Source organism: Cervus canadensis, chromosome 7, assembly GCF_019320065.1.
Source record: "Cervus canadensis isolate Bull #8, Minnesota chromosome 7, ASM1932006v1, whole genome shotgun sequence".
Classification (NCBI taxonomy): Eukaryota; Metazoa; Chordata; class Mammalia; order Artiodactyla; family Cervidae; genus Cervus; species Cervus canadensis.
This window is the reverse complement of record NC_057392.1, coordinates 57,514,029-57,541,957: the sequence shown is the minus strand read 5'-3', so window position 1 is coordinate 57,541,957 and position 27,929 is coordinate 57,514,029. Positions and strand designations below refer to the sequence as shown.

At 38.2% G+C, this 27,929-nt stretch overlaps 2 protein-coding genes across 5 annotated transcripts in view; one reads left to right on the top strand and one right to left on the bottom strand.

Annotated features, from left to right (window-relative positions):
- The window catches only part of MAP3K13 (mitogen-activated protein kinase kinase kinase 13), a 161,065-nt gene that overhangs the window by 104,256 nt on the left and 28,880 nt on the right, over positions 1-27,929 (top strand). For all 4 annotated transcript variants that reach the window (XM_043473504.1, XM_043473503.1, XM_043473505.1 and 1 more), the window contains 4 exons: positions 7,078-7,637; positions 17,999-18,182; positions 23,289-23,480; positions 26,022-26,180. In XM_043473504.1, coding sequence (XP_043329439.1) covers positions 7,163-7,637; positions 17,999-18,182; positions 23,289-23,480; positions 26,022-26,180 — 1,010 coding nt within the window. In that variant the 5' untranslated portion in view covers positions 7,078-7,162. The remainder of the gene's footprint in view (positions 1-7,077; positions 7,638-17,998; positions 18,183-23,288; positions 23,481-26,021; positions 26,181-27,929) is intronic.
- LOC122444839 (60S ribosomal protein L6-like) lies at positions 891-24,460 on the bottom strand. Its single transcript, XM_043473506.1, has 5 exons — positions 24,457-24,460; positions 22,771-22,776; positions 20,081-20,088; positions 14,938-14,944; positions 891-1,787 (listed from the first exon to the last, which is right to left on the bottom strand). The coding sequence occupies exons 4-5, from the start codon at positions 14,939-14,941 to the stop codon at positions 931-933; spliced, it is 861 nt and encodes a 286-aa protein (XP_043329441.1). The 5' UTR covers positions 14,942-14,944; positions 20,081-20,088; positions 22,771-22,776; positions 24,457-24,460; the 3' UTR covers positions 891-930.

Genomic DNA, 27,929 nt, shown 5'->3' with positions numbered 1-27,929 from the left:
CCTTTGATTTTAGGTGTATTTGAAACCTCACAAGTTGCTGTTTTTTTAATTAAGACTATAGTTTGCAACTATGTAATAAAGCATCTTTTTAAAAAAATTTTATAATTTATTTATTTATTCATTTTTGCCTATACTGAGTCTTCGTTGCTGCTTGGGCTTTTCTCTAGTTGTGACGAGCCAGGGCTACTCTCTAGCTGTGGTGCGCAGACTTTTCGCTGTGGTAGCTTCTCTTGTTGCCGAGCGCGAGTTGGAGGGCTTCAGCAGTTGCAGCTCTCAGGCTCTAGAGACAGGCTCCAGAGCTGTGGCACACGGGCTGAGTTGCTCTGTGGCACGTGGGGTCTTCCTGGACCAGGGATTGAACCTCTGTCACCTGCACTGGCAGGTGGATTCTTTATCACTGAACCACCAGGGAAGCCCTATAATGAAGCATGTTTATTCATTTTAAAACTTACATTGTAAGCTTATTTTAACTTTAATAATGGTTGTGTTTATAGGTGAAGGTGAAAGTGAAAGTCACTCAGTTGTGTCTGACTATTTGCGACCCCATGGACTATGCAGTCCATGGAATTCTCCAAGCCAGAGTACTGGAGTGGGTAGCCTTTCCCTTCTCCAGGGGCTCTTCCTAATCCAGGGAATCAAACCCAGATCTCCCGCATTTCAGGTGGATTCTTTACCAGCTGAACCACGAGGGAAGCCCAAGAATACTGGAGTGGGTAGCCTATCCCTTCTCCAGCAGATCTTTCAACCCAGAAATTGAACCAGGGTCTCCTGCATTGCAGGCAGATTCTTTACCAACTGAGCTGTCAGGGAAGGTCATATTCATTAAGTAATCTGTCAACATGGAGGTGGCCTTTTTGTAATTTTTATTTTTTTATTTTTTATTTTTTTTATAAATGGACAAGTTATTTAATTAGGTTCTTTGCAAGAAGTTCAGAATACTACTTTGTGAGGGTAAATTCCATTTGTGAGAGCAAACACAGAGCGGAGGTAGCCCTGGAGCTGAGGGACAGCTTTGATTCTTCGCAGAATTTGTGAATCCACAGCTTTCTGATCAACCTTGCGCTGCTCTGTGATCTGGTATTTCTCTCTCTCTGTGTCAAAGATCTCACCCTCTTGGTGTCTCGGCTTACGCAGCTTCTTCTTCTTGAAGTAAGTGTCAGTGAGATGTTCTGGGATTTTCACACCACTGATACCGATTTTGGTGGAGGTGGCAATGACAAATTTCTGGTGTGTTCTACGCAGAGGAACTCGATTGAGGGATAGAGGCCCAGTCACAAGTAGCAAGCCACTGCCCAGCTGCTTCAGGAAAATGACCCTGTTGCCTCTGTGGTGCCCCGTGAGGATGATGAGAACGGTCCCAAGAGTGATGCTGGCGCGCAGCTTCCTCACATGCTTACTGATCGGTTTCTTGCCGTGACTCAACAGTTTCCGAGGCACATCTTCAGTAGGGTAATACCTAGGCATTTTGCGGAGTTTGACCACCCGGGTACCACCATTCTTGTCGCCACCAACTGGTTTTGTGACAGTAGCAAGAACCCGAACCTTCTTTTTCTTTTCGACCTTGGATTTAGCTGCTGAATACTTTCTCTTGTACAGGGCCTTTCTGGAGTACATGGCTGATCGGGAATATCTGCCAATTCCTCTGACCAGGACAGGGTTTCGGCTGCAGTGGGGCTTCCCCTTCTTAACTTTCTTCACCACTTTCACCTTTTTAGCCTTGTTGACAGCATCAGCCTTCTTGGCTTCAGGTGTTTTCTCCTTAGTATCTGGCTTCTCAGCCTTTTCACCTGCCATCTTGCAAAATGGGAAAGAGTGTAATTTTTATTTTTTGCTGGCTTCAGCATTGTTTAATATTATTAAACATTCATAATCTTAACCAAAAATATAGGTGTATGGTACACACTGAATCAATATTTTTGAATGCATGATTATTGGATGAAATAAAGAAGATGGGACAAGGTAGGTCAGTGGATTTGGTCAGTGTGAAGTTATTATTGTCCTTTCAAATAGGGATTTCAGTAGACAGCTCACAGTTAAGAGAGCAAGTTAGGGGTGAAGACACAATTGTAGGTCACTCTTCTGATCTGATTTTTAGATAATCATATACTTAAAATTTTGCAATTCCATTAGAAAAAGCAATCTAATTTTTTTTAAGTTCAAATCAAGATCTCCATGATAAACATCTGTCCCAGAAAGATTTTTTTTTTAGTTATTACTATGAGCAAGCAACTTAATCCCAGCTTTTAAATGGGAATGATTGCCTTAATAACATAAACTTCACTTATGCTCTAAATACTGCTATGTGAATTTTTGAAAAGTAACCAGAAAGTTGGGATAGCAGTATTGTGTTCATTTTAAGGCAAAACAATGCCAACTGAAGAGAAGACAGCTTGGGAAGAGCTCAATCAAAAAATTTTAGCAATCATGTCTACTTTCAAATTTTATTCAATTTTAGTCAATTCATTGTTGAATTTTATTCATTTGTGGGGTAAAATTCTCCAAAATCTTTGATTTGCTCATATTTGTGCTATAAAGCTCAAAATCTGATCTATTATAAAATTATCCTCTTTAGCAACATAGAGAAAATTGTATCATATAATAAAAACACAAGAATTCAAGGACCATTTGGCCACCTGACCTCTTCCTTTCCTCTTTTTCTCTGTCCCTAATTCATCTTGGCATGAAGTCAAGGTAATTTCCAGAAACTGGCAGTGCCCTGGCAAATGCACAGCTGCCCCTGTTGCCAACCCTTGCCTACTAATTTTTTACACAAACCACTTCCTCCTTTTGAGGCTGAGAAGCTCACAGGGCAAGGAAGTATGCCTGAAGGGCAGAGACTGAGGCGCTCCCTTGTATTCCTGCAAATTCAGGAGCACTGTATAAAGGCAGAGACAGCACTGCCTCCCCCTGCAGCCTTGCCCTTAGATCTTTGTACTGAAAAGGGCACAGGCTGACCTGCCCTCTTGCACCTCTGCTCTTCCGTATCTTTTTCCATTTGACTCTCAGTGTTTAAAATTCTTGCCTCGTTTCATGTCTGTCCCCTTCTAATAAATTCTAGCTTCGACTTCTCATGAACTAAAAGATCCAGTCAGTTCCCAAGAGAGTACATGAGCCCAGTCTGGACAGAGAGAGAGGAACTGAGGAGAGAGAGAGAGGCAGAGATGGTGGCGCTGCTTCTGCTCCCTTAGGTTCCATACCAGCTCCTACACTGTGCAGTGGCAGTGTGTGGGTGTACATACAAACGCAGGTAAAATTTAGATGTTTTTATCCTCCTACACTCTTACATGTAGAGTCAGCTCTGATCGTATTTGAATATAGTCATGGTGATGAGTTCTTTCCTTTTGTTCTGTGCTCCTCCATTTCTCTGCCTTTGTTGGTTGCAATTGGACTTGATATTCTTGGTGAGCAGAGGAAAGCCTCTCTGACTGCACATCTTTATACACATCTTGAGGTTTCCATCGCCTCTGCCCGCTCCCAGAGCAGCTGGATCACCAAAAGCTGGGTACCCTTCACTGCTCTGTTGACACATGCAGGGTCACCCCTCTAAATGGATGTTTGTGCTTTTTCGGATGTAACTTTAGTGCATCTAGAATAACATTGAATTATCATCTGTTTTGTCATCAGCAATCATGCTATCATGACCATTTGTTTCTATTTGTCTGAATAAATAACCAGACTAGGGGAAAACCATAGGATAAGGAAAGAGGACTCATTCCAGCTCTGCCACTAATTAGTTGTATTGAGCAAGTCAACAGTCTCTCTGGGATCTTATTTTGTATGTGAGACAGGTAGGTCGGACTATATTCCTTGAAGGTCCTGTTATTCTTGACCTCCTAAATATCAAACTGAATGTGATGACCATGCTAAAGTTCTCTTCTTTAGACTCATCCCCAGTGCCTATGTGAGCAGGTCCACTTCACGTGGACTACTAACCTCTTAGAAATCAGAAGAGATGGGAGTTCTCTGGTGGTCTAGAGGATGGGATTTGGCACTTCCAATGCAATGGCACAGGTTCAGTCCTGGTTGGGGAATTGATATCCCACAAGGTGCAAAGTGTGGCCAAAAAAAAAAGAAGAAGAAGAAGAAATGAAAAGAGGTGACAATTCAAGACAAACTCATGTCTTTCTAACTTTTTGTATATGATCTAATTTCAGTGTGATGTCATCAAGGAGAAGAAACTCAGAATAAAATTGGACAAAATGGAAATTTACCAGGAGTTAATATAAAATCCCGCAGTTGAGTTCAAAGAACACTTTGCACAAATAGGTGTTTGGCTGAAATTCATATATACATTTGGGTATTTGCATTATCAAGTGATGTAAGCCAACAGCATAATGTATGCCCTGTGCTGTAAAGGATAACCACGGATCCTAATGGCAAAGACAGATTGGAAGCAACTGCTCAGACAGTGGCCAGGTCAGATAGCATGAAGTCAGAGATCCTGAGAGATATCAAGCAGAGGGAGGTCAGAGAGGCCAAAGGTAAGAGACAGCTGAAGGTCATGGCAGAAGATCAGCAAGAAAGCAAAATGAAGGGATCAGTAATGTTAGAGCCTAGAGATGAGCACAAAAGGAAGGAAATGGGGAGGATGGGGCTGGGGGTCAATTCAGCAAAACAGCTGTTTCTATAATGAAGGGCTCCAGCTTTTCTTTTTCTTTCTTTCTTTTCCCCAAACTTATATTTCTAGGTAGCTTCCCAGTCCTTAAATTTCTCCACGCCCTGGAATTTGTCTCACTTAACCTAACTTTGTCCTGTTAAAGTTCTCTCTCTGACTTCTTTAAAAAGAAGAATTATCTGTATTGTTTCATGAGTTTTCAGAGCCCCTATGTGAAGGAGTTACTTTTATTGCACACCGCTGTCCAACATCAGCTGGCTTTTTCATTATTCCTGGCTGACCAGCTCTCCCACACATGCCCTGGTTGCTTTTTCTCTGCCTTTGCTCACACTCTTATTCTTTCTTAACTTCCTTTCCTCTGTCAGTGTCAAACACATCTTCTTTACTTTCTCATGTCCCCATTCTTATTCCCTGTAGACCAGAATGTGGCATGCATGTCATGGGGGTGAGAGTGGGCAGGAGGTAATTCCCTCAGTGTAATTATTAACTCCTTAAGCAGCATTAGTCGCTTAGCTGTGTCCAACTCTTTGTGATTCCATGAGCTATATACAGCCCACCAGGCTTCTCTATCCATGGAATTCTCCAGGCAAGAATACTGGAGTGGGTAACCATTCCCTTCTTCAGGGGATCTTCCCAACACAGGGATCAAACCCAGGTCTCCTGCATTGCAAGCAGATTCTTTACCATCTGAGCCACCAGGAAAGCCATCTTACCAGGTAGTGCTAGTGGCTTTACCACTAGCAGGTCAATGCAGGGGGCTTAAGAGATGTGGGTTTGATCCCTGGGTCAGAAGATCCCCTGGAGAAAGGCATGGCAACCCAGTGTTCTCCAGTGTTCTTGCTTGGAGACTCCCATGGACAGAGGAGCCTTGGAGGCTACAGTCCATGGGGTCGCAAAGAGTCCGATACGACTGAATCAACTTAACTCACATGCATGACTCCATAGGATTTAAGTTAACTGTGTTGGGGCTTCCCTGGTAGCTCAGATGGTAAAATATTTGCCTGCAATTCAGAAGACCCAGATTCAGTCCTTGGGTTGGGAAGATCCCGTGGAGAAGGGAACGGCAACCCACTTCAGTATTCTTGCCTGGAGAATTCCATGGACAGAGGAGCCTGGCGGGCTACAGTCCATGGGGTTACAAAAGAGTCAGACATGACTGAGCGACTAACACTTTGAACTTAAGTAGTGTATAAGCTTTGAAAGAAAGAAACTATGTCTTACAGAGGCTACATGGTACAGTAGAGAGTTTGGGATTAGGTCCTGGCGCTGTGACCTTTAGCATATACCTCTCTCTAGGCCTCAGTGTTCTTCTGAGAAAGACAGGAGTAAGGATTCCATGCTCTGGCTTCCTTACACAGGCAAGCAGGTGTTTAGGTCAAGGTACTCTAACAAAATGAAGGGTTATCATACCAGGTGCCTTGTTATAAAGAATTCGAGGAAATTTGAGAATCTGAATTCTGTTAGATTGTAATTCTTGCTCTACCACTTACTCAGTATGTAGCCTTAGAAGTTTCTTACTTCTCTAAAATGAAAATGACACTATCACAAAGATAATGTTGCTGGTGCTGGCTTGTGTACCAGTTTGTAAGAGCCAGTTGTCAGATATTAGTAACTGCAGGCAGGTTGTTAAGCTATTGTTACGAGCCTGAAACCTGACTTGGTGGGAGTATTTATACCAGGGAAATTAGCAAATACTACTTACTGGATTATTGGTTTTTTATTCTGGAGAGTAGATGGCTCAGACAACAAACACTTACTTCTGACAGTTTTTTGGAGGCTGAGCCATCCAAGATTGAGGCACTAGCACGTTCAGTAGTCTGGTGAGGGCCTGCCTCCTGCTTCATAGACTGCTGCCTTCTCACTATGTTCTCCCATGGTAACAGAAGCAAGGGAGTTCTCTAGTGTCTTTTTCATAAGGCAGTAACCCCATTCATCCACTGTCATGACTTAATCACCTCCCAAAGCCCCCCCCTCCACCTCCAAGTAACATCACAAATGAGTTTCATCCTGTAAGTGGAGTGAGGGGAACACAGACATTCATGCTATAGAAGTATATTGATACAGAATGCTTAGAATATCTTGAAAAACACAACATAAATCTCTCCCAAATCTAACCTCCTAGAATTAACAGCTATTAATCCTTTGGATGTATCCTTCCAGTCTTTTTTTCTTATACATATGTTTGTGTATCTTTTTAAATAATAAAAATTTTAAATGGCTTATGTTGTATATATTGTTCTAACTTCTTTTTTATATTAATATGTCATGAACATTTTCTCATGTTAGTAAGTACTCTTCTACAACATGATTTTTAACTGTTGCACAGTATTCCATTGTGTGGATCAACACCACTGTTTAACCAATCCCCTTTGCTTCAGCATTTTTATTGTTATAATCAGAAGTGTAGTAGTGTGACTGACTAAAGACAGGGTGATCTCACATCCTTCTCCTGTTTTCCCCAGGTTCTGAAGCCCCCTCTTACATCGGAACTCTGCTGTAATGATCCTCTGAGTGTCATCTCAGGACCTCGGGCACACTCATGGCACGATGGCCAACCCTCAGGAGCGCCTGAGCTGCTCCTCTTCTCCACACTTACCTTTGAGTGAAAACAAAACCTTCAATGGACTACACGATGACCTCGCACCTATGGGGAGCCACGCTTCCCCCAAGCTTCTTAAGGACCAGCAGGAAAAGGGCATGGTGCAAACTGAGCAAGCTGAGGGCACGAACAGCCCTATCACCACAACAGTGTTGACAAGCATAAGTGAGGATTCCAGGGACCAGTTTGAGAACAGCGTTCTTCAGCTAAGGGAGCAAGATGAATCGGAGATGGCCATGTCTCATGGGAACAGCAACACCGTGGATGGAGAGGGCACAAGTGGAACTGAAGACATCAAGATTCAGTTCAGCAGGTCGGGCAGCGGCAGCGGTGGGTTTCTTGAAGGACTATTTGGATGCTTAAGGCCTGTATGGAATATCATTGGGAAGGCATATTCCACTGATTACAAATTGCAGCAGCAAGGTAAGCAAGGTATTTCTTGTGTAAACATACCACCACCATTAACTGGGTAACCTTTGATAAACTAAAGACTTAGAGCCAGAAGAATACACTAGATCAGTCTCCTATAGACCTTCTGATTGGAGCAGAGTGACATACAGTTGGTCTTTTTTGGTTGAAGCCCATCTTTTGTGGTTATCCAGTGATGTCCAGAGTAGAGTATATATAAGACAACCCATGACATTGTGAGGAAGAAAATGTTAGAGCTCTTGTTCCTTTTAACGCCTCATTTTAAATTTCTATTCTCATGCATGTTTTCACAGGTATATTTAGTATTTTAATAAAGTTGTACAGATACATAATTTGTAAATAAATCACATAGTAGGTACATATTCCAAATTTTGTATTAACAATTTTTTAAAGTCAAAAAGTTTGATGGTCACTGGACTAATTCAAAACCAGACAGAAGTGGCATGGTATTGCCTCCAAAGATTGCAGGACTGCCTTAGTTAATAGCAAAAAGGAATATTTTAAATTTTATAGTCAAGCTCAGAAAACTCATGTTTTGAGAAAAGAACAAAATATCTAACCATCCTTGAGAAACGTTATTATTTCTAGATCCCACGGCTTTTTAAAAAGTAAAATTTTAACTCCCATCATTGTATAACATGTATATTCATATATTCCAATTCAAGCCTTACTCTTTTTGAAGTAAAGAGAACACATGGCACTAGTGTTCTTTATAACTTTATTTATATTCTTGAAAAAATTTTGCCTGAGAACAAAAGTAAAACATATATAGAAAATTTTGAACATGCAAGTTAGTTCCCCCAAAAAAGTTAAAGTAATTTCCCATCATATGATTCCCCAATCTGAAAATAACCAGCGTTAGTGTTTTGTCACATATATTATGTTAGCCTGTATATCTGTGTGTATATGTGCTTTAAAAAAGCCATACTGTTCTGCAACACCTTTTTATTTCATATTGTGAACCCTTCCCATACCATGAAATATACTTTTCAGCATCATTTTTAATGGCTGCATAATATTAAATTGTGTGAACATGTACAATTTAGTACTTGTAATTAAGTCATCCTCTGTTTTTTTTCCCTTTGGATGAGAACTCAGAGTTTACTCTTTTAACCACGTTCAAATATACCATAAGCATTGTTAATTATATTTATCAAGTTGTACATTACATACCCTTGATCTTATAACTGGAAGTTTGAACCTTTTGAGTGCCTTCATCCAATTCCCCCTCTCCCACTCTCTGCCTCTGGTAACCACAGAACTGATCTCTCTTTCTGTGAGTTTGTTTCTTTTTGAAGTATAATTGACCTACAGCCCTATATTAGTTCTTGGTACACATCATAGTGGTTTGACAAATGGCAATGCACTTCAATATTCTTGCCTGGAAAATTCTATGTACAGAGGCATCTGGCTGGCTACAGTCCGTGGGGTCTCAGAGTCAGACGTGACTGAGCACACACGCACTGTATGTTTCAAAATGATCACCATGAGGAGTCTAGTTACTGTCTGTCACCACACAGAGACGTTACATAGTTATTGCCTGTATTCCCCACACTGTACAGTTCACAGTTATGACTCATTTATTTTGCACTAAAAGTTTGTACCTCTTAATCTCCCTCACCTATTTCTCCCCTCCGCCTTCTTCCTTCCCTCTGACAACCACCTGTTTGTTCTCTGTATCCATGACTCTGTTTCTGTTTTGCTGTGTTTGTTCGTTTGTTTTGCTTTTTAGATTACGCATTTAAGTGAAATCATATAGTATTTGTCTTTCTCCATCAGACATGTTTCACTTGGCATACGGCCTTCTAGGTCTATCCATGTTGTCACAAATGGCAAGATTTCATTCTTTTATATGGCTGAGTAATATTCTGTTGTGTGTGTGTATGTTCATATATATATATATGTGTGTGTATATATGTATTCCACATCTTTTTTTATCTGTTCATCTACTCATGGACACTTAGATTGCTTCCTTATCTTGGATATTGTAAACAATGTTGCAGTTAACATAAGGGTGCATGTATCTTTTCTAAAGAGTGGGGTATTTGAGGGGTTTGATTTTTAAAGGATGCTTTCCATTTACAGTTATTACAGAATATTGGTTATATTCACCATATTGTACATTACATCCTTGAGCCTGTCTTATACCCAGAAGTTTGTACCTCCTATTCTTGCACCTGTATACTGCCCCTCCCTCTCTCTCCACTGGTAGCCCCTGGTTTGTTCACTATATCTGTGAGTATGCTTCTTTTTAGTTATATTCATTTGTTTTTTGTATTTCTTAGAGTCCAAAATATACGTGATATCATATAGTATTTGTCTTACCCTATCTGACTTATTTCACTTTAACATAACATCCTCCATGTCCATCCATGTTGCTGTATATGGCATAATTTTGTTCTTTTTATGGCTGAATAGTATTCTATTGTGTCATATATGTATGTGCATGTGTGTATGTATATATATGTCAAGTTGTATGGACTGTTTGTGTATGGTGGATGTTAATCCTTCAACAGGCATATCATTTGCAAATATTTTCTCCCATTCAGTAGGTTGTCTTTTTGCTTTGTCAATGGTTTGGCTTTGCTCTGTGAAAGCTTTTAAGTTTAATTAGGTCCCATTTGTTTATTTTTGCTTTTATTTCCAAAAAAAAGAAATCTTGCTGCAGTTTATGTTAAAGAGTGTTCTGCATGGAATTGTATTCCTCTAGGAATTTTATAGTCTCTGGTCTTACATTTAGGTCTCTAAAGAGTGTTTTTGTTTTCTTTAGATAAATATCCAGGAGTGGAATTGTTGGGTCATATGGTAATTCTATATATAGTTCTATTTTTAGTTTTTTGAGGTATCTCCTCCATACTATTTTCCATAATGGCTGCACCAATTTGCATTCCCATTGACAGTACACAAAGGCTCACTTTTCTCTACTCCTGGCCAACCCTTGATGATTAGTGATGTTGAGCATCTTTTCATGTGCCTGTTGGCCATTTATATGTCTTCTTTGGATAAATATCTATTCAGCTATCTATTTATACTCTGCCCATTTTTCAATCAGGTTTTCTTTTTTATGTTGTTTTGAGTTCATTTTGGATATTAACCCCTTATCAGAATAGTGTTTACAAATATGATCTCCCACTCAGCAGGCTCCCATTTCATTTTATTGTTTCCTTCACTGTGTAAAGTTTTATAGTCTGATATAGTCCCATTTGCTTATTTTTGCTTTTGTTGCTCTTGCCTGAGAAGACATATTCAAAAAAATGTCACTAAGATTGATGTGAAAGAACGTACTGCCAGTGTTTTCTTCCAGAACTTTTATGGTTTCATAGATCTTACACTTAGGTCTTTAATCCATGTAGCTGTCCAATTTTCCCAACACCATTTATTGAAGAGGCTGTCTTTTCCCCATTGTGTATTCTTGCCTCCTTTCTTGTAGACTAATTGCCCATACAAGTATGGTTTCATTTCTGGGCTGTCTATGCTGTCCCATTGATATCTGTGCCAGTATTATACTGCTTTGATTGCTATAGCTTTGTCTTACAGTTAGAAATCAGGGAGCATGATACCTCCAGCTTTGTTCTTCTTTCTCGTGATAGTTTTGGATATTGGGTATATTTTGTGTTTCCATACAAATTTTAGAATTATTTGTTCTAGTTCTATGAAGAATCCATGGGTATTTTGACAGGAATTGCACTGAATCTCTAGACTTCCTTGGGTAGTATGGTCATTTTAACATTATTAATTCTTCCAATTCATGAGCATGGTATATCTTTCCATCTATGTGTGTTGTCTTCAATTTCTTTCATGAATGTCTTATCATTTTCAGAGTACATGTCTTTTACCTCCTCAGATTTATTCCTAATATTTTATTTGTTTTGATACAATTGTAATTGCATCAAATTATTTTCTTAATTTCCTTTTATGATTGTTGATTGTTAGTGTATAGAAATATAACATATTTCCGTATATTAATTTTGTATCCTGAAACTTTTTCAAATTCATTGGTAGCTTCTACTGCAATCTTCTCATTTAACAATTTGTTTACTATTTTTAGTGGCCATAAGCCACGCTGCAATGAATATAGCATTGAAACATGTACATTACCATATGTAAAATTAGATAGCCAGTTGAAGTTTACTGCATAATGCAGGGAGTTCAAATCTGTGACAATGTAAATGGGTGAGATGAGGTGGGGGATGGGAGGGAGATCCAAGAGGGAGGGAACATATGTATACTTGTGGCTGATTCATGCTGATATATGGCAGAAACCAACACAGTATTGTAAAGCAATTATCCTCCAATTAAAAATGAAAAAAAAAATCTACAGATAAGAAACACTAGAGAGGGTGTGGAGAAAAGGGAACTCTCCTACACAGTTGGTGGGAATATAAATTAGTACAGTCACTGTGGAAAACAGTATGAAGATTCCTCAAGAAACTAAAAATAGAATTACTGTATAACCCAGCAATTCTACTCCGGGGCAAAACTACAATTCAAAAACATACATGCACCCCTGTGTTCACAGCACTGCTATTCACAATAGCCAAGACATGGAAACAACCTGAGTGTCCATCAACAGAATAATGGGTAACGATGTGGTACATATATACCATGGAATATACTCACTCATTAAAAAATGAAATAATGCCAGTGCAGTATAAAAGAACAAAACGCCATTTGCAGGAGCATGGATGCAAGTAGAGATTATCATGCTAAGTAAAGTAAGTCAGAAAGAGAAAGACAAATACCATATGATATCACCTTTATGTGGAATCTAAAATATGGCATAAATGAACCTATCTACAAAACAGAAACAGACTCACAGACACAGAGAACAGACTTGTGGTCGCCAAGGAGGGAGTTGTAGGGAGGGATGAACTGGAAATTTGGGGTTAGTAGATATAAACTATGACATATATCAATAGAATGGATAAGCAACAAGGCTCTACTGTATAGCACAGGGAACTATATTCAATTTCCTGGGATAAACTGTAATGGGAAAGAATATGAAAAAGATTGTGTATATGTACATATATACACATGTATAAAACTGAATCATTTTGCTGTACATCAGGAATTAACACATTATAAATCAACTCTACATTTTTAAAAAATTGACTCTGAAATGCTTTCTCTTAAACTGATACCAGCCTCCTCATCTATACCCCTTCTCCATAGGTATATTGGGGTTTACCTGTAAATCTGTCAATTCCTGATATGCATTCCAGGATTTGTCAACCATGGCATTCTTTCTCAGTCCATAGATGGTGTCTGTCTTTCTCTTTCATACATACTCCTTACCTTGCACATTCTACCCTCTTGTTACTTCTATGATCTTAAGGTTTCAAGGAAATTAAAAAGCTGTTCCTTGTCACATGGAGATTGGGAATTCCTATGTAAAACAGTTTTAAAAATTGGGAATAATTCAAATACATACAAGTATTAGTTGCTCAGTCGTATCCGACTCTGTGTGACCCCATGGACTGTAGCCCACCAGGTTCCTCTATCCATGGAATTCTCCAGGCAAGAATACTGGAGTGTGTTGCCAAAATTGGGAATAAAGACCAACCCAAAGAGGAAAATAAAAGTCAGTTGTCATCCCACAGCCCAGAGATAACCACCCTTAATTTATTATTTTTCAGAAGTTCCTTCTTCTCTGCTTAGACACAAAACCTACTAATATATTTTTATATGATAAACTCATTTGGTTTTTAGGGTCATAACTTGTCCAGTCTAATAATTATTTTGGTGGAAATGCGGAGATCTCAGGATCCAAATGCAACATTGAGGTTCAGACTCATAAAGAAGGCTAATAGACACATCCTATGTCTGTTAAAGGAGCCTTTAAAATTTTTTTATTGTTATATAACCTTGTAGGGAGAAGGAAATGGCAACCCACTCCAGTGTTCTTGCCTGGAGAATCCCGGGGATGGAGGAGCCTGATGGGCTGCCATCTATGGGGTCACACAGACTCGGACACGACTGAGGTGACTTAGCAGCAGCAGGAGCATATAACCTTGTATTTAATTTTTCTTCTAATTGATTGTGTGACCTTCAGAAAGGCTTATTTCAGGAACAAATAAGGAACATGCTTGGTCAGTTTAAATTTATAAGGTTACAGCAGCTGCCCAGATCTTCAGCAGATGACAGGATATCCTACTGTGAGCGGGTGTTGCTGTGGGTTGTACAACAGATTCACCAGCCTGAGACTAAGTGTATTTTTTTTCTTATCAGCTCCAGGATCAGGGAGCTAATCTTTAATCCTGGATTACAGTCAACCAAAGGCTAGTAGTACATATAACAGATGTGTCCCTGCATTTGGTATTATGAGGAAATTTCACTTGATTAAAAAAGTTTTAATGACATCGTCATCTCTCGTTTAGTATGTTGGTGGTTAAGTGCAAGTAAGGTAGTAGGTAGAGTTGAAATCTTTTATTGCCAAATAATTCCCAGTCTCAGAGCAAGTATTATTACAGACTTGTCTAGATAAACAAAGGAGAACTTATATGTTAAAGTGAGTGGGCTTGTGGCTTTTCCTCAGCCCTAGGGATCATGATGGGTATTGGAATTAAGATTGTAGTCATAGTGATGAATCAGAGAGAAGATAAAAGCCAGGGAAGAGTACCAGTGGGACAGATATAAAAGCACTGGAAAGTCTGGGACTAGCCCTAGAGGGAGCCCAGCCAGTTTCCAGCATAATGACGTTAGTTATCTTGCTTCTCAGTGATGTAGACCCCCAGTTTGTACATTCTTGTTGCTGACATTATTTTTGCTGCCATTTTCCTGTTCCTTGGCTCCCTACTAGGTATTGATCAGGACATTGGAATTGGACAGAGAGAACAAAATGCCATGAATCAGTTTTCCTTCTGGGAATCAGCTCTAGTAGAAACAATTGACAGAAAGGTGGTTGAAGTATTACTTTACACTCTGTGTTCCTGAATTACCAATGCTGTCCCCTTTATTTTTCCATGGATAATTAAGATTTGGTTGAACATAGATGAATTAACACAGGTATGAGCTACTGTTGGTCAAGAAAATTTTTATTATTTATTATAAATTCAACCTTTGATATTTGAGTGCCAAATATTTTTATCATTTATATTTCTTTTATTTTATAATTGAAGTATAATTTACAATATTATATTGGTTTCAGGTGTACAACATAGTGATTCAGTATTTTTATATATTTATTCTATTTAAAGTTGTTATAAAATATTGGCTATATTCCTTGTGCTGTACAATATATCCTTGTAGCTTATTTACTTTATACGTAGAAGATTTGTGCCAGTTAATCCCCTACCCATATCCTGCTCCTCCCTCCTATCATTTGTATTTTAATAATTCATTTATTTCTTATTTTATAAAAATACCAAATAATAGGAATTATTTATAAAATATATAGTAAGTTACAATATAAACTTTATAAAATGATGTGAAAAGAAAGGATTATTTAACAAATTTTTAAAAATCACTAAATAACAATATGAAAAAATTAGTTTGCATTAGTTCTTACATCCTACAACAAATTAAGCTTCAGATGCAAAGGTTAAGCTTAAAAAATCAACTATAGATCACTCTTAGAAGATAGATTACACAGTAGAAGAAATCACAAAACAAATTACAGGCAACTATAAAAGTATTTTGTTTAAAACATGACATTAAAAGAAAAATGCTTTTGTAAGAAGTCTCTTCATATGTATCAAATAGAAAGCTCCTTCAAGTTTATGAGAACTGCAAACCCAAGTAAATAAATGGACAAGAGGTAAATTTGATAATTCATACAAAGAAGATGTATTAAACAAATGTGGAAAAAGCATTCTACATCACTGGCAATTAAAATAATGCACACTTATAAAACACTATATCTAATTAATTTAGCACCAAAAATTAATTGGCAATAGTCATTGCTGGCAAAGTTGTAGTAAAAGAGACTCATACTTTACTAATGTCAGCAAAAACTAGCAGAATTCTTTTGGATAGCAATTTGCAATGTATACCAAGAACCAGGAAATTATACTCTTTAATCTAAGGATTGAATTTGAGGAATAATATAAAGGAAGAAGTATCAAATTTAAATTAGCAAACAAAAAAATAGAGACACTTAAGTACTATGAAAGGTAAGAGGATACAGTAAACAGCTGTTAATCTTATAAATAAAAACTGTAAATATATGGGGAATACATAATGCATGAAAAAATAGAAAAAATTGTACATCACATACACTTTTACATAGCTATATGCATATAAACAAAGACTAAAATAAGATGAAAACAGAATATGGGTTGGGATTTCAGATAAAATATATGCTTTTCTGTTTCTTTCTAGTATTTTCTGGTGTTTTCTAGTACTTAACAGTAAATAAAAACTGAGTAAATAGAGAAAAACAGTTAAAGATTGTCTAATTTTAGTAATTATGTATTAAAAATTGGAGTAACCTGAATTTTTATAGAGTTATTTGGAAAAATATTGCCCAGTTATGCTCTTGCTCAAAATCCAGTGCTAGTACTTAGCCTCCAGAATGGTCAAAATGACACTGTGTTCAGTTCTTTACTGGACCACTAATGAGTAACTCTTTCAGTATAGCTGGGTCCCATGTGTGCCACACGAATAAGCCTATGAGGATGAAAATTCTTAGATGCCATAAAGATAAGTTAGAGCAGTCAAGACTGTAACTTACTGTTTCCACCCAAATTTTACATGGTATTGTTTGTTCCTTTGGTGATTTCATATTTGTGAGCTATTTGTGTTTTAGAGAGGTTTGTTTTTGTAGAGCATCTATTCAGTTTCAGTAGAGCAGAAACCTTTAATGCTGGTCATACCAGAAGAATGGGACAAATGCTCATGCTATTAATCTCCCTCACTGTAATTTTTTCTGCACTATGTAGTATTACATTTGGAAGGTCATGTTTTAACCATTGTAACAAGAAAACACATTTTGTTAAGAATCTATGGAATTTCTTTTCTCTCGAAGTAGAGAAAACTAGGAGAGAGAGAAATGTAGTTCCCTTCCACTCTTTCTGCTTTTGCTTCATCAACATAGTAGTGAGTTGATTTGCTTTCAAGACCAGAATATCTTCAAAGCTGATTCAACACTACTTAGTTCAGTGTTCTGCAAACTGTAGCCTTTAAGTGATTGGTGATCTGACAAGAATCTCTCATAACCTTTAGCATTGTCATCATCTTCTCCTCACTTCACCGGGCTCCTAGCTCTTTGATGTTCATTTCTGTCCAGTGCAGCGATAATGCTCTGGCAGAAAGGATAATCAATGGATTATAGTCTTCTTTTCAAGTTTCATGAAATTAAAGCACATATTGATTGAATTTTTTGATCTATTTTAAATAGTATTTTATTCCCTGTAGAAGTAATACATGCTGAAAGTTACAATATTGTAAATCAACTATACTTCAATAAAATAAAAGTAATATAGGCTTATGGTTTAAATTTTTTAATACAGAAAAGAACAAATGACACAACGTGAATCATCAATAATGCCACCACTTAGAAATGACCCCTGTTACATTTTTGGTGCAGAAATTAAACTTTAAGAGAAACTGGCAAATACTGCATCTGTATGTGTAAATTTATCAAGACTAATAAATAACCCTCTCTTTCAATTATTTCATGAGAGGGGATGTGGTATAGCAGAAAAAACACTGTCCCTGGACTCAACCCAGTTCCAAGGTCTTTGGCCCTGTTTTGCCACTTACCAATTTTATGACTTTCAGTTGTTTAAGGCCTGGTTACCCTATGCCTTAGTTTTCTCATTTTTAAGTAACCATGATATGGCCAGACTTGTAGGATTGTTGTAAGAATTAAATATATGACAGACCTAAAACACTCTGCTAGTGTCTGGCATATAGTAAGTACTAAATAAAAGGTAAATACTAATTTAATTGTTATACATCATTAGGTCCTCAGGAGAGTATCACTGAAAATGCATTCAACAAGGATTAACTGAGCACCTGCACTAGAAATTCAGAGAGGAATAAAGCAACACTTGTAATGGTTAATAAGGTAGGGATAATGATGTAGAGACAGGTGAACTGACTGAACATGCAAGCTTCAAGTGAGGAGGTGAGGCTGTGGGAGTGTCAGGATGTGTTGGAGGTGATTATATTGGAGATTTCCCATCTGCAGGATTTCACTGGTTAAAAATCTATACAAACTAATACATGTGAATATCTCTATGATATCAAGACCCATAGAAAAGTTCCATCTTTTAGCAAGTTACCAGGTGAGAGACAAAAGTTGAGGTCATTCTGGGTGATGGTGAAATTGGTCCCTGCAGAGTGGCCTTGTAGAATGGCCCCTGAGCAGATTCCAGGATCTCTTTATGCTTGTTTCTCACTTGTGTGCCTAGATACTTGGGAAGTGCCATTTGAGGAGATCTCAGAGCTGCAGTGGCTGGGTAGTGGAGCCCAGGGAGCTGTCTTCTTGGGCAAGTTCCGAGCGGAGGAGGTGGCCATCAAGAAAGTGAGAGAACAGAATGAGACGGATATCAAGCATTTGAGGAAGTTGAAGCACCCTAACATCATCGCTTTCAAGTAGGTCAAGGCTTTTTTTTTTTTTTAATTAAAGAAATAGATTTTCTTTCACTCAGTACATACATGTAAGTTCCTGACTTAAAAGACATGTTAAGAATACTCTACAGACTTAGCAATGTGCTAGGTGCTTTGGGAGGATACCAAGGAACTATTATGTTAGAATTATGTTTTTGAGAATTTGATAGTCTAATAGCTCTTTTTGCCAGAGCACACAGTGCTTGGAAGGAAGGGAGATACCTGGGACAGAGAGGGAGAAGGTGAACTCCTGCTATGCAGTCATATCTGCTGAATCAATGTAATTTATCAATAGCATAACAGAGGCCTCTTCAAGATAACCTGAACACCTTCAAGTTCAATTAAGAAAACAAAGCTAGCATCTGAAGTGATCAGAAAACAATTAGTTCCTTGTAAATAGGGGTGTATTTTCTTTAGTGTCTCTTCTGAAATATTAACTTGTAGTACAGATACCTTCAGAATATTTCTCCCTGCCTCAGGTTTTGCCAGATTCCCTTTTCAAGGAATGCCAAAACTGGCTTTCTAAATCTAATAATAGAATTTGTGATTATAGTAAATCAAATGATACATTTATTTCACAAAGTGGTTGTTTTCAAGAGAGTGTGAACATATCTTTCTAGTTTAGACCCTTATTTTCATAATGTTGACAGGGATCCTCAGAAGTAAATTTGTGGAAGTCACCAGATTTGGTAGTGCCAAGAGAATATGTGCTTTATGGGCTTTCCTTATGGCTCAGCTGGTAAAGAATTTGCCTGCAATGCAGGAGACCTGGGTTCGATCCCTGGGTTGGGAAGATCCCCTGGAGAAGGGAAAGGCTACCCACTCCAGTATTCTGGCCTGAAGAATTCCATGGACTATACAGTCCATGGGGTCGCAAAGAGTCAGACACGACTGAGCAACTTTCACTTCACTTCACTTTCAAGAGGATATGTGTGATCTCTTCTGTCTGTACCTTTCCCTTGAGCTCCTTCTCTTACCAGTGTTGAAAATTTTGTCCTTGGCTTGAACAAATGAATGATGTGCGGCTTAAGAGGGAAAAAGGTGAAGAATGGGAAAGAAAACCTTTAGGAAGGATGAAAGATTAGAAATTGGAGCCTCTTGGTATATTTTTATATAATATATATTGAGTTTGTATATAGGAAAATAATATGACCAATGAAGTTTTAGCTAAAAAGTGGACTAACTTACAAATTCCCCTTCCCTAACCTTGGAGGGACTTCTTCCAGCCCCCCAAGAGGGATCCTTTCCTTAAGAAAACTCTCCTTATAAAGTTAAACATGTCATGCAACAATTTCTAATTGGAATTGTATCCCCAAAGTAAGGAATAAAAATCTTGGGTACAGGTTTTGTAAAATAGATTTAGGTGTGTGTTAAGGTTGAATTTTGATTCCCAAACAACACCCCTTATGGAAAGGGAAAGAAGTATGAAAAGAAGCTGTATCAACTGGGATACTAAATGGAGTCTTTAGATTCATTTCCTTGTAGAAGGAACATCCCTGCAGAGGACATGGAGAGAACTTCAGTTGCTGTAGTGATTCTATTATTGGTTGCCCTAGGAGGGCCAGGAGGGTGTGAGACTAAAACAAAATACTATAGAGACCAATTATAATCCTTCCCGAGATGATGTTTCACAAGACAATGGGTGGATTGTTTTTAAGGCAGACAGACTGTCAGAAACTCCCTTCTTTCCTTCATTTTACCTCACTGAGAGGATCATCATTATAGTATGGTATACCCTCATAATGGACTTCCCTGGTGGCTCAGACGGTAAAGCGTCTGTCTACAATGCGGGAGACTGGGGTTCGATCCCTGGGTCAGGAAGATCCCCTGGAGAAGGCAATGGCAACCCACTCCAGTACTCTTGCCTGGAAAATCCCATGGACGGAGGAGCCTGGTAGGCTGCAGCCCATGGGGTCGCTAGGAGTTGGACATGACTAAGCAACTTCACTTTCTTTTTCACTTTCACTTTCATACCCTCATAAGTGGAAGGAAGAGCCTTTTACTTAACTAAATTTTAAGCTTAAATCACTGGGTTTGAGACATAGAATATTCTATGATGAGCTTGGCTTTTTGACCTCCTGAAGTGAACTAGGCTGTGAGTCTCAGGCCTGAGGGCTCTCTAGCAGGATGTCGTGGACCACTGAAGGTAGAAATGTGTCCTCAGAAGGCGAGTGTGAGAAGCTGGATTTTTTCTGCTTTTCTTTTGTTTCTTCCTTTTTACTCAGAGTCTTTTCCCCACCTTACCCTCTGACCCTCCTACCTGCATGTACAGTTTTCAGCATCGTGGATAAGGATTGCTTTGTTGGTGTCCAACTCTTTAGGCTGAAGATGCTTGAAAGGTCTTTACCGCTACATGGGAAACAATAGTGAGACTGTGTCCCTGGCCCATCACACCAGGCTCTTGAGGCATTGTGCAGTGTTGTGTTTGCAGCCATCTGTGCCGTTGTGTTGCCTGGCCAGTGAATCACTCAGGAGCGTCTGGAAGATATGAAAGCATGATTAGACGTTAGTACGTCTCTCTGGATACTGATTTCTATACTTTCAGCTTCTTTTGAAGTTAGTAGAAACCATGCACAGAAGGGAGGTGCAAGAAAAGAATACAATATTCTCTTTTTCTTCTAATTTTTTAAGCAATCTTTTAAGAAAACCCAACCTGCCTGTTCCTAATGGAATTGGGTGCCAAAGGGAAGAAAGGTAGCAATTAGAAGTGATTATAAAGCTGTTATTTATAGCTACTAAGAAGCCTTGTCATAGTACAGGGCTGATGGAATGATTGCTTCTCATTTGTCAGTCAAGAAAGATGAAAAGTATATAGAATATCACTATTAGACAATGTTTGTCTGACAAGCTAAACATAGTTGAATAGGATGCTGAGTAGTTTCAAACAAATATTTGCTTTGTTATTCTTAAGCACATTACATTATGTCTGCCCTTACTCATCATTTCTCTGTAGTAAAAATCTAAATTGTCTATTTGTAGTTGCTGTATACTTGTGCTCCACTGAGGTTTCCTGAAAGTCAAGTAACAGAAACTTGAAAAAAAATTTTCTTTAAAAATCAAGATGAGCGTCTTCTTTGGTGGGCCAGTGGTTAAGAATCCGCCTGCCAATGCAGGGAACGTGGTCAGGGGAGATCCCACATGTCATGGGGCAACTAAGCCTGTGCACCACAACTACTAAGCCTGCGGTCTAGAACTCGTGCTCTGCAAGAAGAGAAGCCACACTGCAAGGAAGCGCCCACCCACAGCAACTAGAGAAAGCCCAGATGCAACAAGGAAGATCCAGTGTAGCCAAAAATAATAAATAATTTTTTTAATCAAGATAAGAATTCTGGGGGGCTTAGAAAATGATAGGAAAGTAACAGAGATAGCTTTGTGGCATTTGACAGCTTTGTGGCATCAAGACAGGGAAAATGAAAACTAATTATACTTCTTCATAATCTGCCATTGTTTTAAGACTTTCACAAGCCACTGCTTCTAAATTCTTTTACCACTTATGGCAACCTAAGAGAGAGGACATGAATTGGTAGCTGGTTGAGGACTTTAGCCGGGAGTCTTGTAGGTAGAATAATGATACTCTTTTGGAGGAGGGCATACGTATCATTAAGAGATAAGACACAGAGAATTGCTCATGGTAATTTTTCTTATCTTTTCTTTTTTTCAGAACAAAACTGTCAAGTAAAATTAATATGATTTTCCCACTTTTATAAGATAATAGTATTAATATAAGAATCCCCAATATGCTTGTCTATACAGACTTTAACAAACTTTAAGGAAGGAGGCAATGTCGTGTAGTGAGTGGAAAGCACATGGCCTTTGAAGTTAGACAGACTGGATTCAAATCTGAGCTCTGTCAAGTGTTAGCTGATCTAGGACAAGTCAGTTTTCCTCTCTAAGCCTTAACCTATAGAAATGGAAAAGATAGTATCTATTGTACAATGATTTGGGGCAGATTAAATAAGGCAGTTAACTAACAAGTAAGCATACCTGACAATGTTCTTTTGTGTTGTTATGCTTCCTCCTACCCCTTGCTTCTGCACCTGTTTGTGCAAAGGCTTTATCAGCAAAAAACGTTCAGGTGAAGTTAAGAAATTTTTGTCAAGAACCTGCTGTGAACTTCTAAGCCATGTGGTAGAAAGAAAAGAACTTGAAGACCTTTTCCTTCAAGGAGCTGATAATCTGTAGAGGGAGAGAAAAACAGTATATAAAAAATTAATTGTAGCATAGGAAATTAGAGAAGAGAAAGATTTTTTTAGACTGGAATAATCAGGAAAGTCTTCATAGAAGATGTAGGAATTAATGAAAATGGAAGCTGCATAGGTACATAATAGAATGTGTGACATTTTTATTCTAAACAGAAATGTTTTTCAGATACTTATAAGACAGAAAATTGATTTTTTTGGTATTCAGTCTAATTACCTTAAATTTGGGTAATTTAAAATTCAACAAATTTAATGGTAAAAATAGAAATATTTTACTTGAATTCTCTCTGTACATTATATGTAAAACTTCCATTTAATTTTTAAGGGAAGATACTTAAACTTTTCTTAATCTAAAAGAACCGTGTCCAGCCTACACAAGTCTCAGAGAAAGATGCTCTTTGTTTTAGAATGACATGGTGCCACAGAAAAAGCACCGATACAGCATAGCATATAGATACCTGAGGGCTTCCCAAGTGGCACAGCAGTAAAGAATCAGTGCAAGAGACGCAGGTTCAATTCCTGAATCAGGAAGATCCCTTGGAGAAGGAAATGGCAGCCCACTCCAGTGTCCTTGCCTGGGAAATCCCATGGACAGAGGAGCCTGGCAGGCTTCAGCCCGTGCAAAAGAGTTGGACACAACTTAGCGACTGAACAACAATAGATATCTGAAGTGAACAAAACAAACTAAAATTGTCTATGTGCTAACAAAGAACCATGTAGACTACAGGGACTCAAATGGTAATTTAAGAATCGGGATTATATGCATTTTATAAATAATTTGGATAGAAAACCTGTCTTCATTAAATTTATTAAATATTTAAAGTATAAATATGTATACATGTATGTTTATGTGATCTGTGTATTCATGTATATGTCTGTGTTTTCTTGAAAGGGGTGTTTGTACTCAGGCCCCATGTTACTGTATCATCATGGAATACTGTGCCCACGGACAACTCTATGAGGTTTTGCGAGCTGGCAGGAAAATCACACCTCGATTGCTAGTAGACTGGTCCACGGGAATTGCAAGTGGAATGAATTATTTGCACCTTCATAAAATTATTCATCGTGATCTCAAATCACCTAAGTGAGTTCCGGAACTAACTTTTCAGTCATTTTATTTTATTGTTTTGAAATATGGAATTTTATCAATCATAATGAAGCTTTTAGACTATTTTCAGTGCAGTTTAAATAAGCAGAGTAGATATCTCTATTTGCCTATTTTGGAGATTGCTATTAACCTCCTTACTTACCTATATGGCAGATATGTCCAGGTACCTGCATGGTTTTCCCTTTTTGTTGCTTTGTAATTGTACAGCTATGAAACAAAATACATTATTAACCAAAGAATTCACTTTCCATCATCTCAGATAATGAATGTCAGACTTTCCCACTGGAAGACTTGTTTTCCTAATGTGTTTCCCCTAGAAAACCAATTTTCCGAAACTGAGTTTCAGAAATATATACAACAGAATAAAAATGGATTAAAAAATAAACCAGAGGTGAAGAGAAAGTAAAAACATTAACTAAAGCTTGTCCACAAAATGTATGCCATAAGTTTCTGTACTGTCACTAGAAGTGGATTATGAATTTGGCTTTGAGCTTCCTAGAATCTAAGCAAAGAAGTAAACAAGTAAAGTTCCACAGTGTCCATTAAACAGTATAAACTGGTTATTTAAGAGAAGCAGAGCTGTTTCTAGTAATCTTTGTTTTCAGAATGATTCTTTGATTCCCAATAACCACTTTAAGAGAAATGCTTATTCAAGTTTCCCAAAATGTGTGAAGCAAGGAAAGAAATTGATTAAATAGTACATTTCAATGTGGCTCCTATTTTTATACATTATTTTCATTATTTTCCATCACAGTTTTGTTTAGAGAAGCAGAAGATAATCTTTTCCCAAAACATTTTTGCATAGTGCTTTCATGATTTACAGCATTTGAAAATACTTATCATATCTGTAATTTTGGCCAAAAAATGTATGGAAGAGATATAATAATTATCATTATTCTTATTTTATGTAAGATAATCTAGAGCTCAGAGCCCAAAGTCATCAAGGTAGTACCTGAACCCAGAACTTAGACCACAGACCACTGCATCCTCCCTCATCCTGATAAAATGAGGGAGTCCTGCCTCTCCTCCATGGGAGATACAAATCTGTCCTTGATTGTCAACTGCAAAGCAGCTCCAATTTATCACTGTTCTCAACAATGTTTATTACAGTCCTTAGCTCACTAAAAACCTTCTCCTTGCTTTCCTTACACAAAAACTTTATTATAGTGTTCATTCCTTCTGTTCACATTTTTAACACAATCTGTTATTTCTGTCATCCACTGCATACATAATAAAGCGCACAAGATACCTTGCCGAAGACCTCTTTGAATGGCCTCCTTCTTATTCAGCTTGTTCTCCTTAAGAATTATTTTAGGGAATTCTCTGGCTCTTCAGTGGTTAGGACTCAGCACTTTCACTGCTATGGCCCAGGTTCAAGCTGTGTGGATTGCCGCCCTCCCCCCCCAAAAAAAGACTTATTGTTAAAATGATTTCTCTGTATTGGTAAGCCTGTGAATCCCTAACTCCTTAACATTCTAATGTTCTAAACAGGTTATTTCAAGTGAATTCAAGCAGTGTGTGAGGGTGCTAGCACTCTGGATTTGACTGGTACTAGATTATACTCAGGCTAGCAAAATCAGTTTGCCCCAGTCACATCCCCCAGGTCAGATCACTATTATAACAAGTGAAATATGTAACAAATTATATAAATAAAAAATTATAACAAGTAAAATATTCTACACATAACTTCTGTAAAATCTGAGCTTAAATTTATTCCTGCTTTTTCATAGCAACATTAACAGAATCCCAGCATATTTACTAGCCTTCTATATTAATGAATCCTGTGTGTCATGGTTCCATGCATGATTTTAGTTGGCCATTATTTAAACAGTGTTTTAAAAGAAGTGTTTTTCCCATTGGGTTGTCTGAGACTGGCAAGGATGACAATCAATGTTTATTGAGATGGGTGCTTTACATAGCTTATCTCATTTAATTCAAATGAAAATTTTATGAGACCATTAACTACAGACTCATAATGCCTTATCCAAAACTCCTGAAGTCAAATGATTTCAGAAAGGTAGCATAGGGCATTACATTACATCCCCAGCAAAGTCTGGGGCAACACCCTATAATCATACACATTCATAAATCCATGGCAAAGCCTTTGAGAGTTGCACAAAGTGGGATAAGTAAATTGAGTTTGCTTTATACATATGAGAAAATATTTATAAACCATTTTCAGAGATGTTTGAATTGTGAATAAGATACCGTGACCTGAATTGTCTCCATCTTACAGATGAGAAAACTGGCTTAGAAAAATTAAGTAATTGGCAAAGGTCACACAGTTAGCAAATGGTGGAGGCAGGATAAAACCAGGTGTAGCAAGCCCAGTATGCTGTGCTGCTCACAAGTATAAATGATGCTGCTCCTGGTGGGTAGCTAAGGCCCCAGTAGCACTGGAACTAGAGAGCTGAGTTCTGCAACGTAGGAGGCAGCAAACAAAATCTTCAGTTGCCAGTTAGTCATGATTTTCATTAGTACTAACGATCTGAATGCTTTCTTTCTTTCTTTTTAAAGTGTTTTAGTGACGCACACAGATGCAGTAAAAATTTCAGATTTTGGTACATCTAAGGAACTCAGTGATAAGAGTACCAAGATGTCCTTCGCTGGCACTGTTGCCTGGATGGCACCAGAAGTGATACGGAATGAACCAGTCTCTGAAAAAGTCGATATATGGTGAGTGGTGCCATCTGTCCCAACCAAAAAGCCTGTTCCCACCTTCACCCTATAAGCACTTTCCTCTTTCAACACTTCTACTCACCCAAAATACTCTAATATTACTCAGTTCTAGTTGATTTCAGTCTCATGTAATCCGAGGTACTACCCAGTGTGATGACACTTGGTAAGAAGGATTGGGAGAGGAGGAATTGGGGTGAGTATCCACTCAGTAAATCATCAGTTTTGGGTAACCATCAAGAGAGTATGCTGAACTTTCTAGAAAACTAAAAGTTTACTTCAAATAACCGTTTAGTATAAAAGTCTTTCTGAAATATATTGTATAATTCTTTCCTTCTTGAATAAAACATGGTAAACGAAGTTTACATATTCTCAGACCATCATCAGGTGTATTAGTGATGTACTTTGCTGTGATACAGTTATATGCTTTGAGGTATACAGGGCTATTTGCCCTTTTATGTAACAGTCCTGATAGACTATGCTTTTTTGGGGGGTGGGGAGAGGTTTTCATCTTTATTTTCTTTTCCTCTGAGGTTCCAAATCTCTACTATTAACAGTATATTTTCCTGTACTTTCTTTTCTTTCATTCTTAAAATTTGCGACTAGTAACTTTTAGACTTTAAACCAAACTAATAGCCTATATTAAGAACTGGACATGGAACAGACTGGTTTCAAATAAGAAAAGGAGTACGTCAAGTCTGTATATTGTCACCCTGCTTATTTAACTTATATGCAGAGTGCATCATGAGAAACGCTGGGCTGGAAGAAGCACAAGCTGGAATCAAGATTGCCGGGAGAAATATCAATAACCTTAGATATGCAGACGACACCACCCTTATGGCAGAAAGTGAAGAGGAACTAAAAAGCATCTTGATGAAAGTGAAGGAGGAGAGTGAAAACGTTGGCTTAAAGCTCAACATTCAGAAAACTAAGATCATGGCATCTGGTTCCATCACTTCATGGGAAATAGATGGGGAAACAGTTGAGACAGTGTCAGACTTTATTTTGGGGGGCTCCAAAATCACTACAGATGGTGATTGCAGCCATGAAATGAAAAGATGCTTACTCCTTGGAAGGAAAGTTATGACTAACCTAGATAGCATATTTAAAAGCAGAGACATTACTTTATCAACAAAGGTCCGTCTAGTCAAGGCTGTGGTTTTTCCAGTAGTCATGAATGGATTTGAGAGTTGGATGGTGAAGAAGGCTGAGTGCCAAAGAATTGATGCTTTTGAACTGTGGTGTTGGAGAAGACTCTTGAGAGTCCCTTGGACTGCAAGGAGATCCAACCAGTCCATCCTAAAGATCAGTCCTGGGTGTTCATTGGAAGGACTGATGTTGAAGCTGAAACTCCAATACTTTGGCCACCTCATGTGAAGAGTTGACTCATTGGAAAAGACCCTGATGCTGGGAAGGATTGGGGGCAGGAGGAGAAGGGGATGACAGAGGATGAGATGGCTGGATGGCATCACCAACTCGATTGACATGCGTTTGGGTAGACTCCGGGAGTTGGTGATGGACAGGGAGGCCTGGTGGGCTGTGGTTCATGGGGTCACAAAGAGTCAGACACGACTTAGTGACTGAACTGAACTGATAATTTTAAAATAAATAAGATAAAGTAGAAATGTGAGATCATTTGTAATTTGAGTAATTATTATCAAAGTGTCCTTATTAGGGATTACATCAATTTATGTTCCCAACAGAAATGTTTAAGAGAGTTTTTTCAGGCTCACCAACAAAATGTGTTCA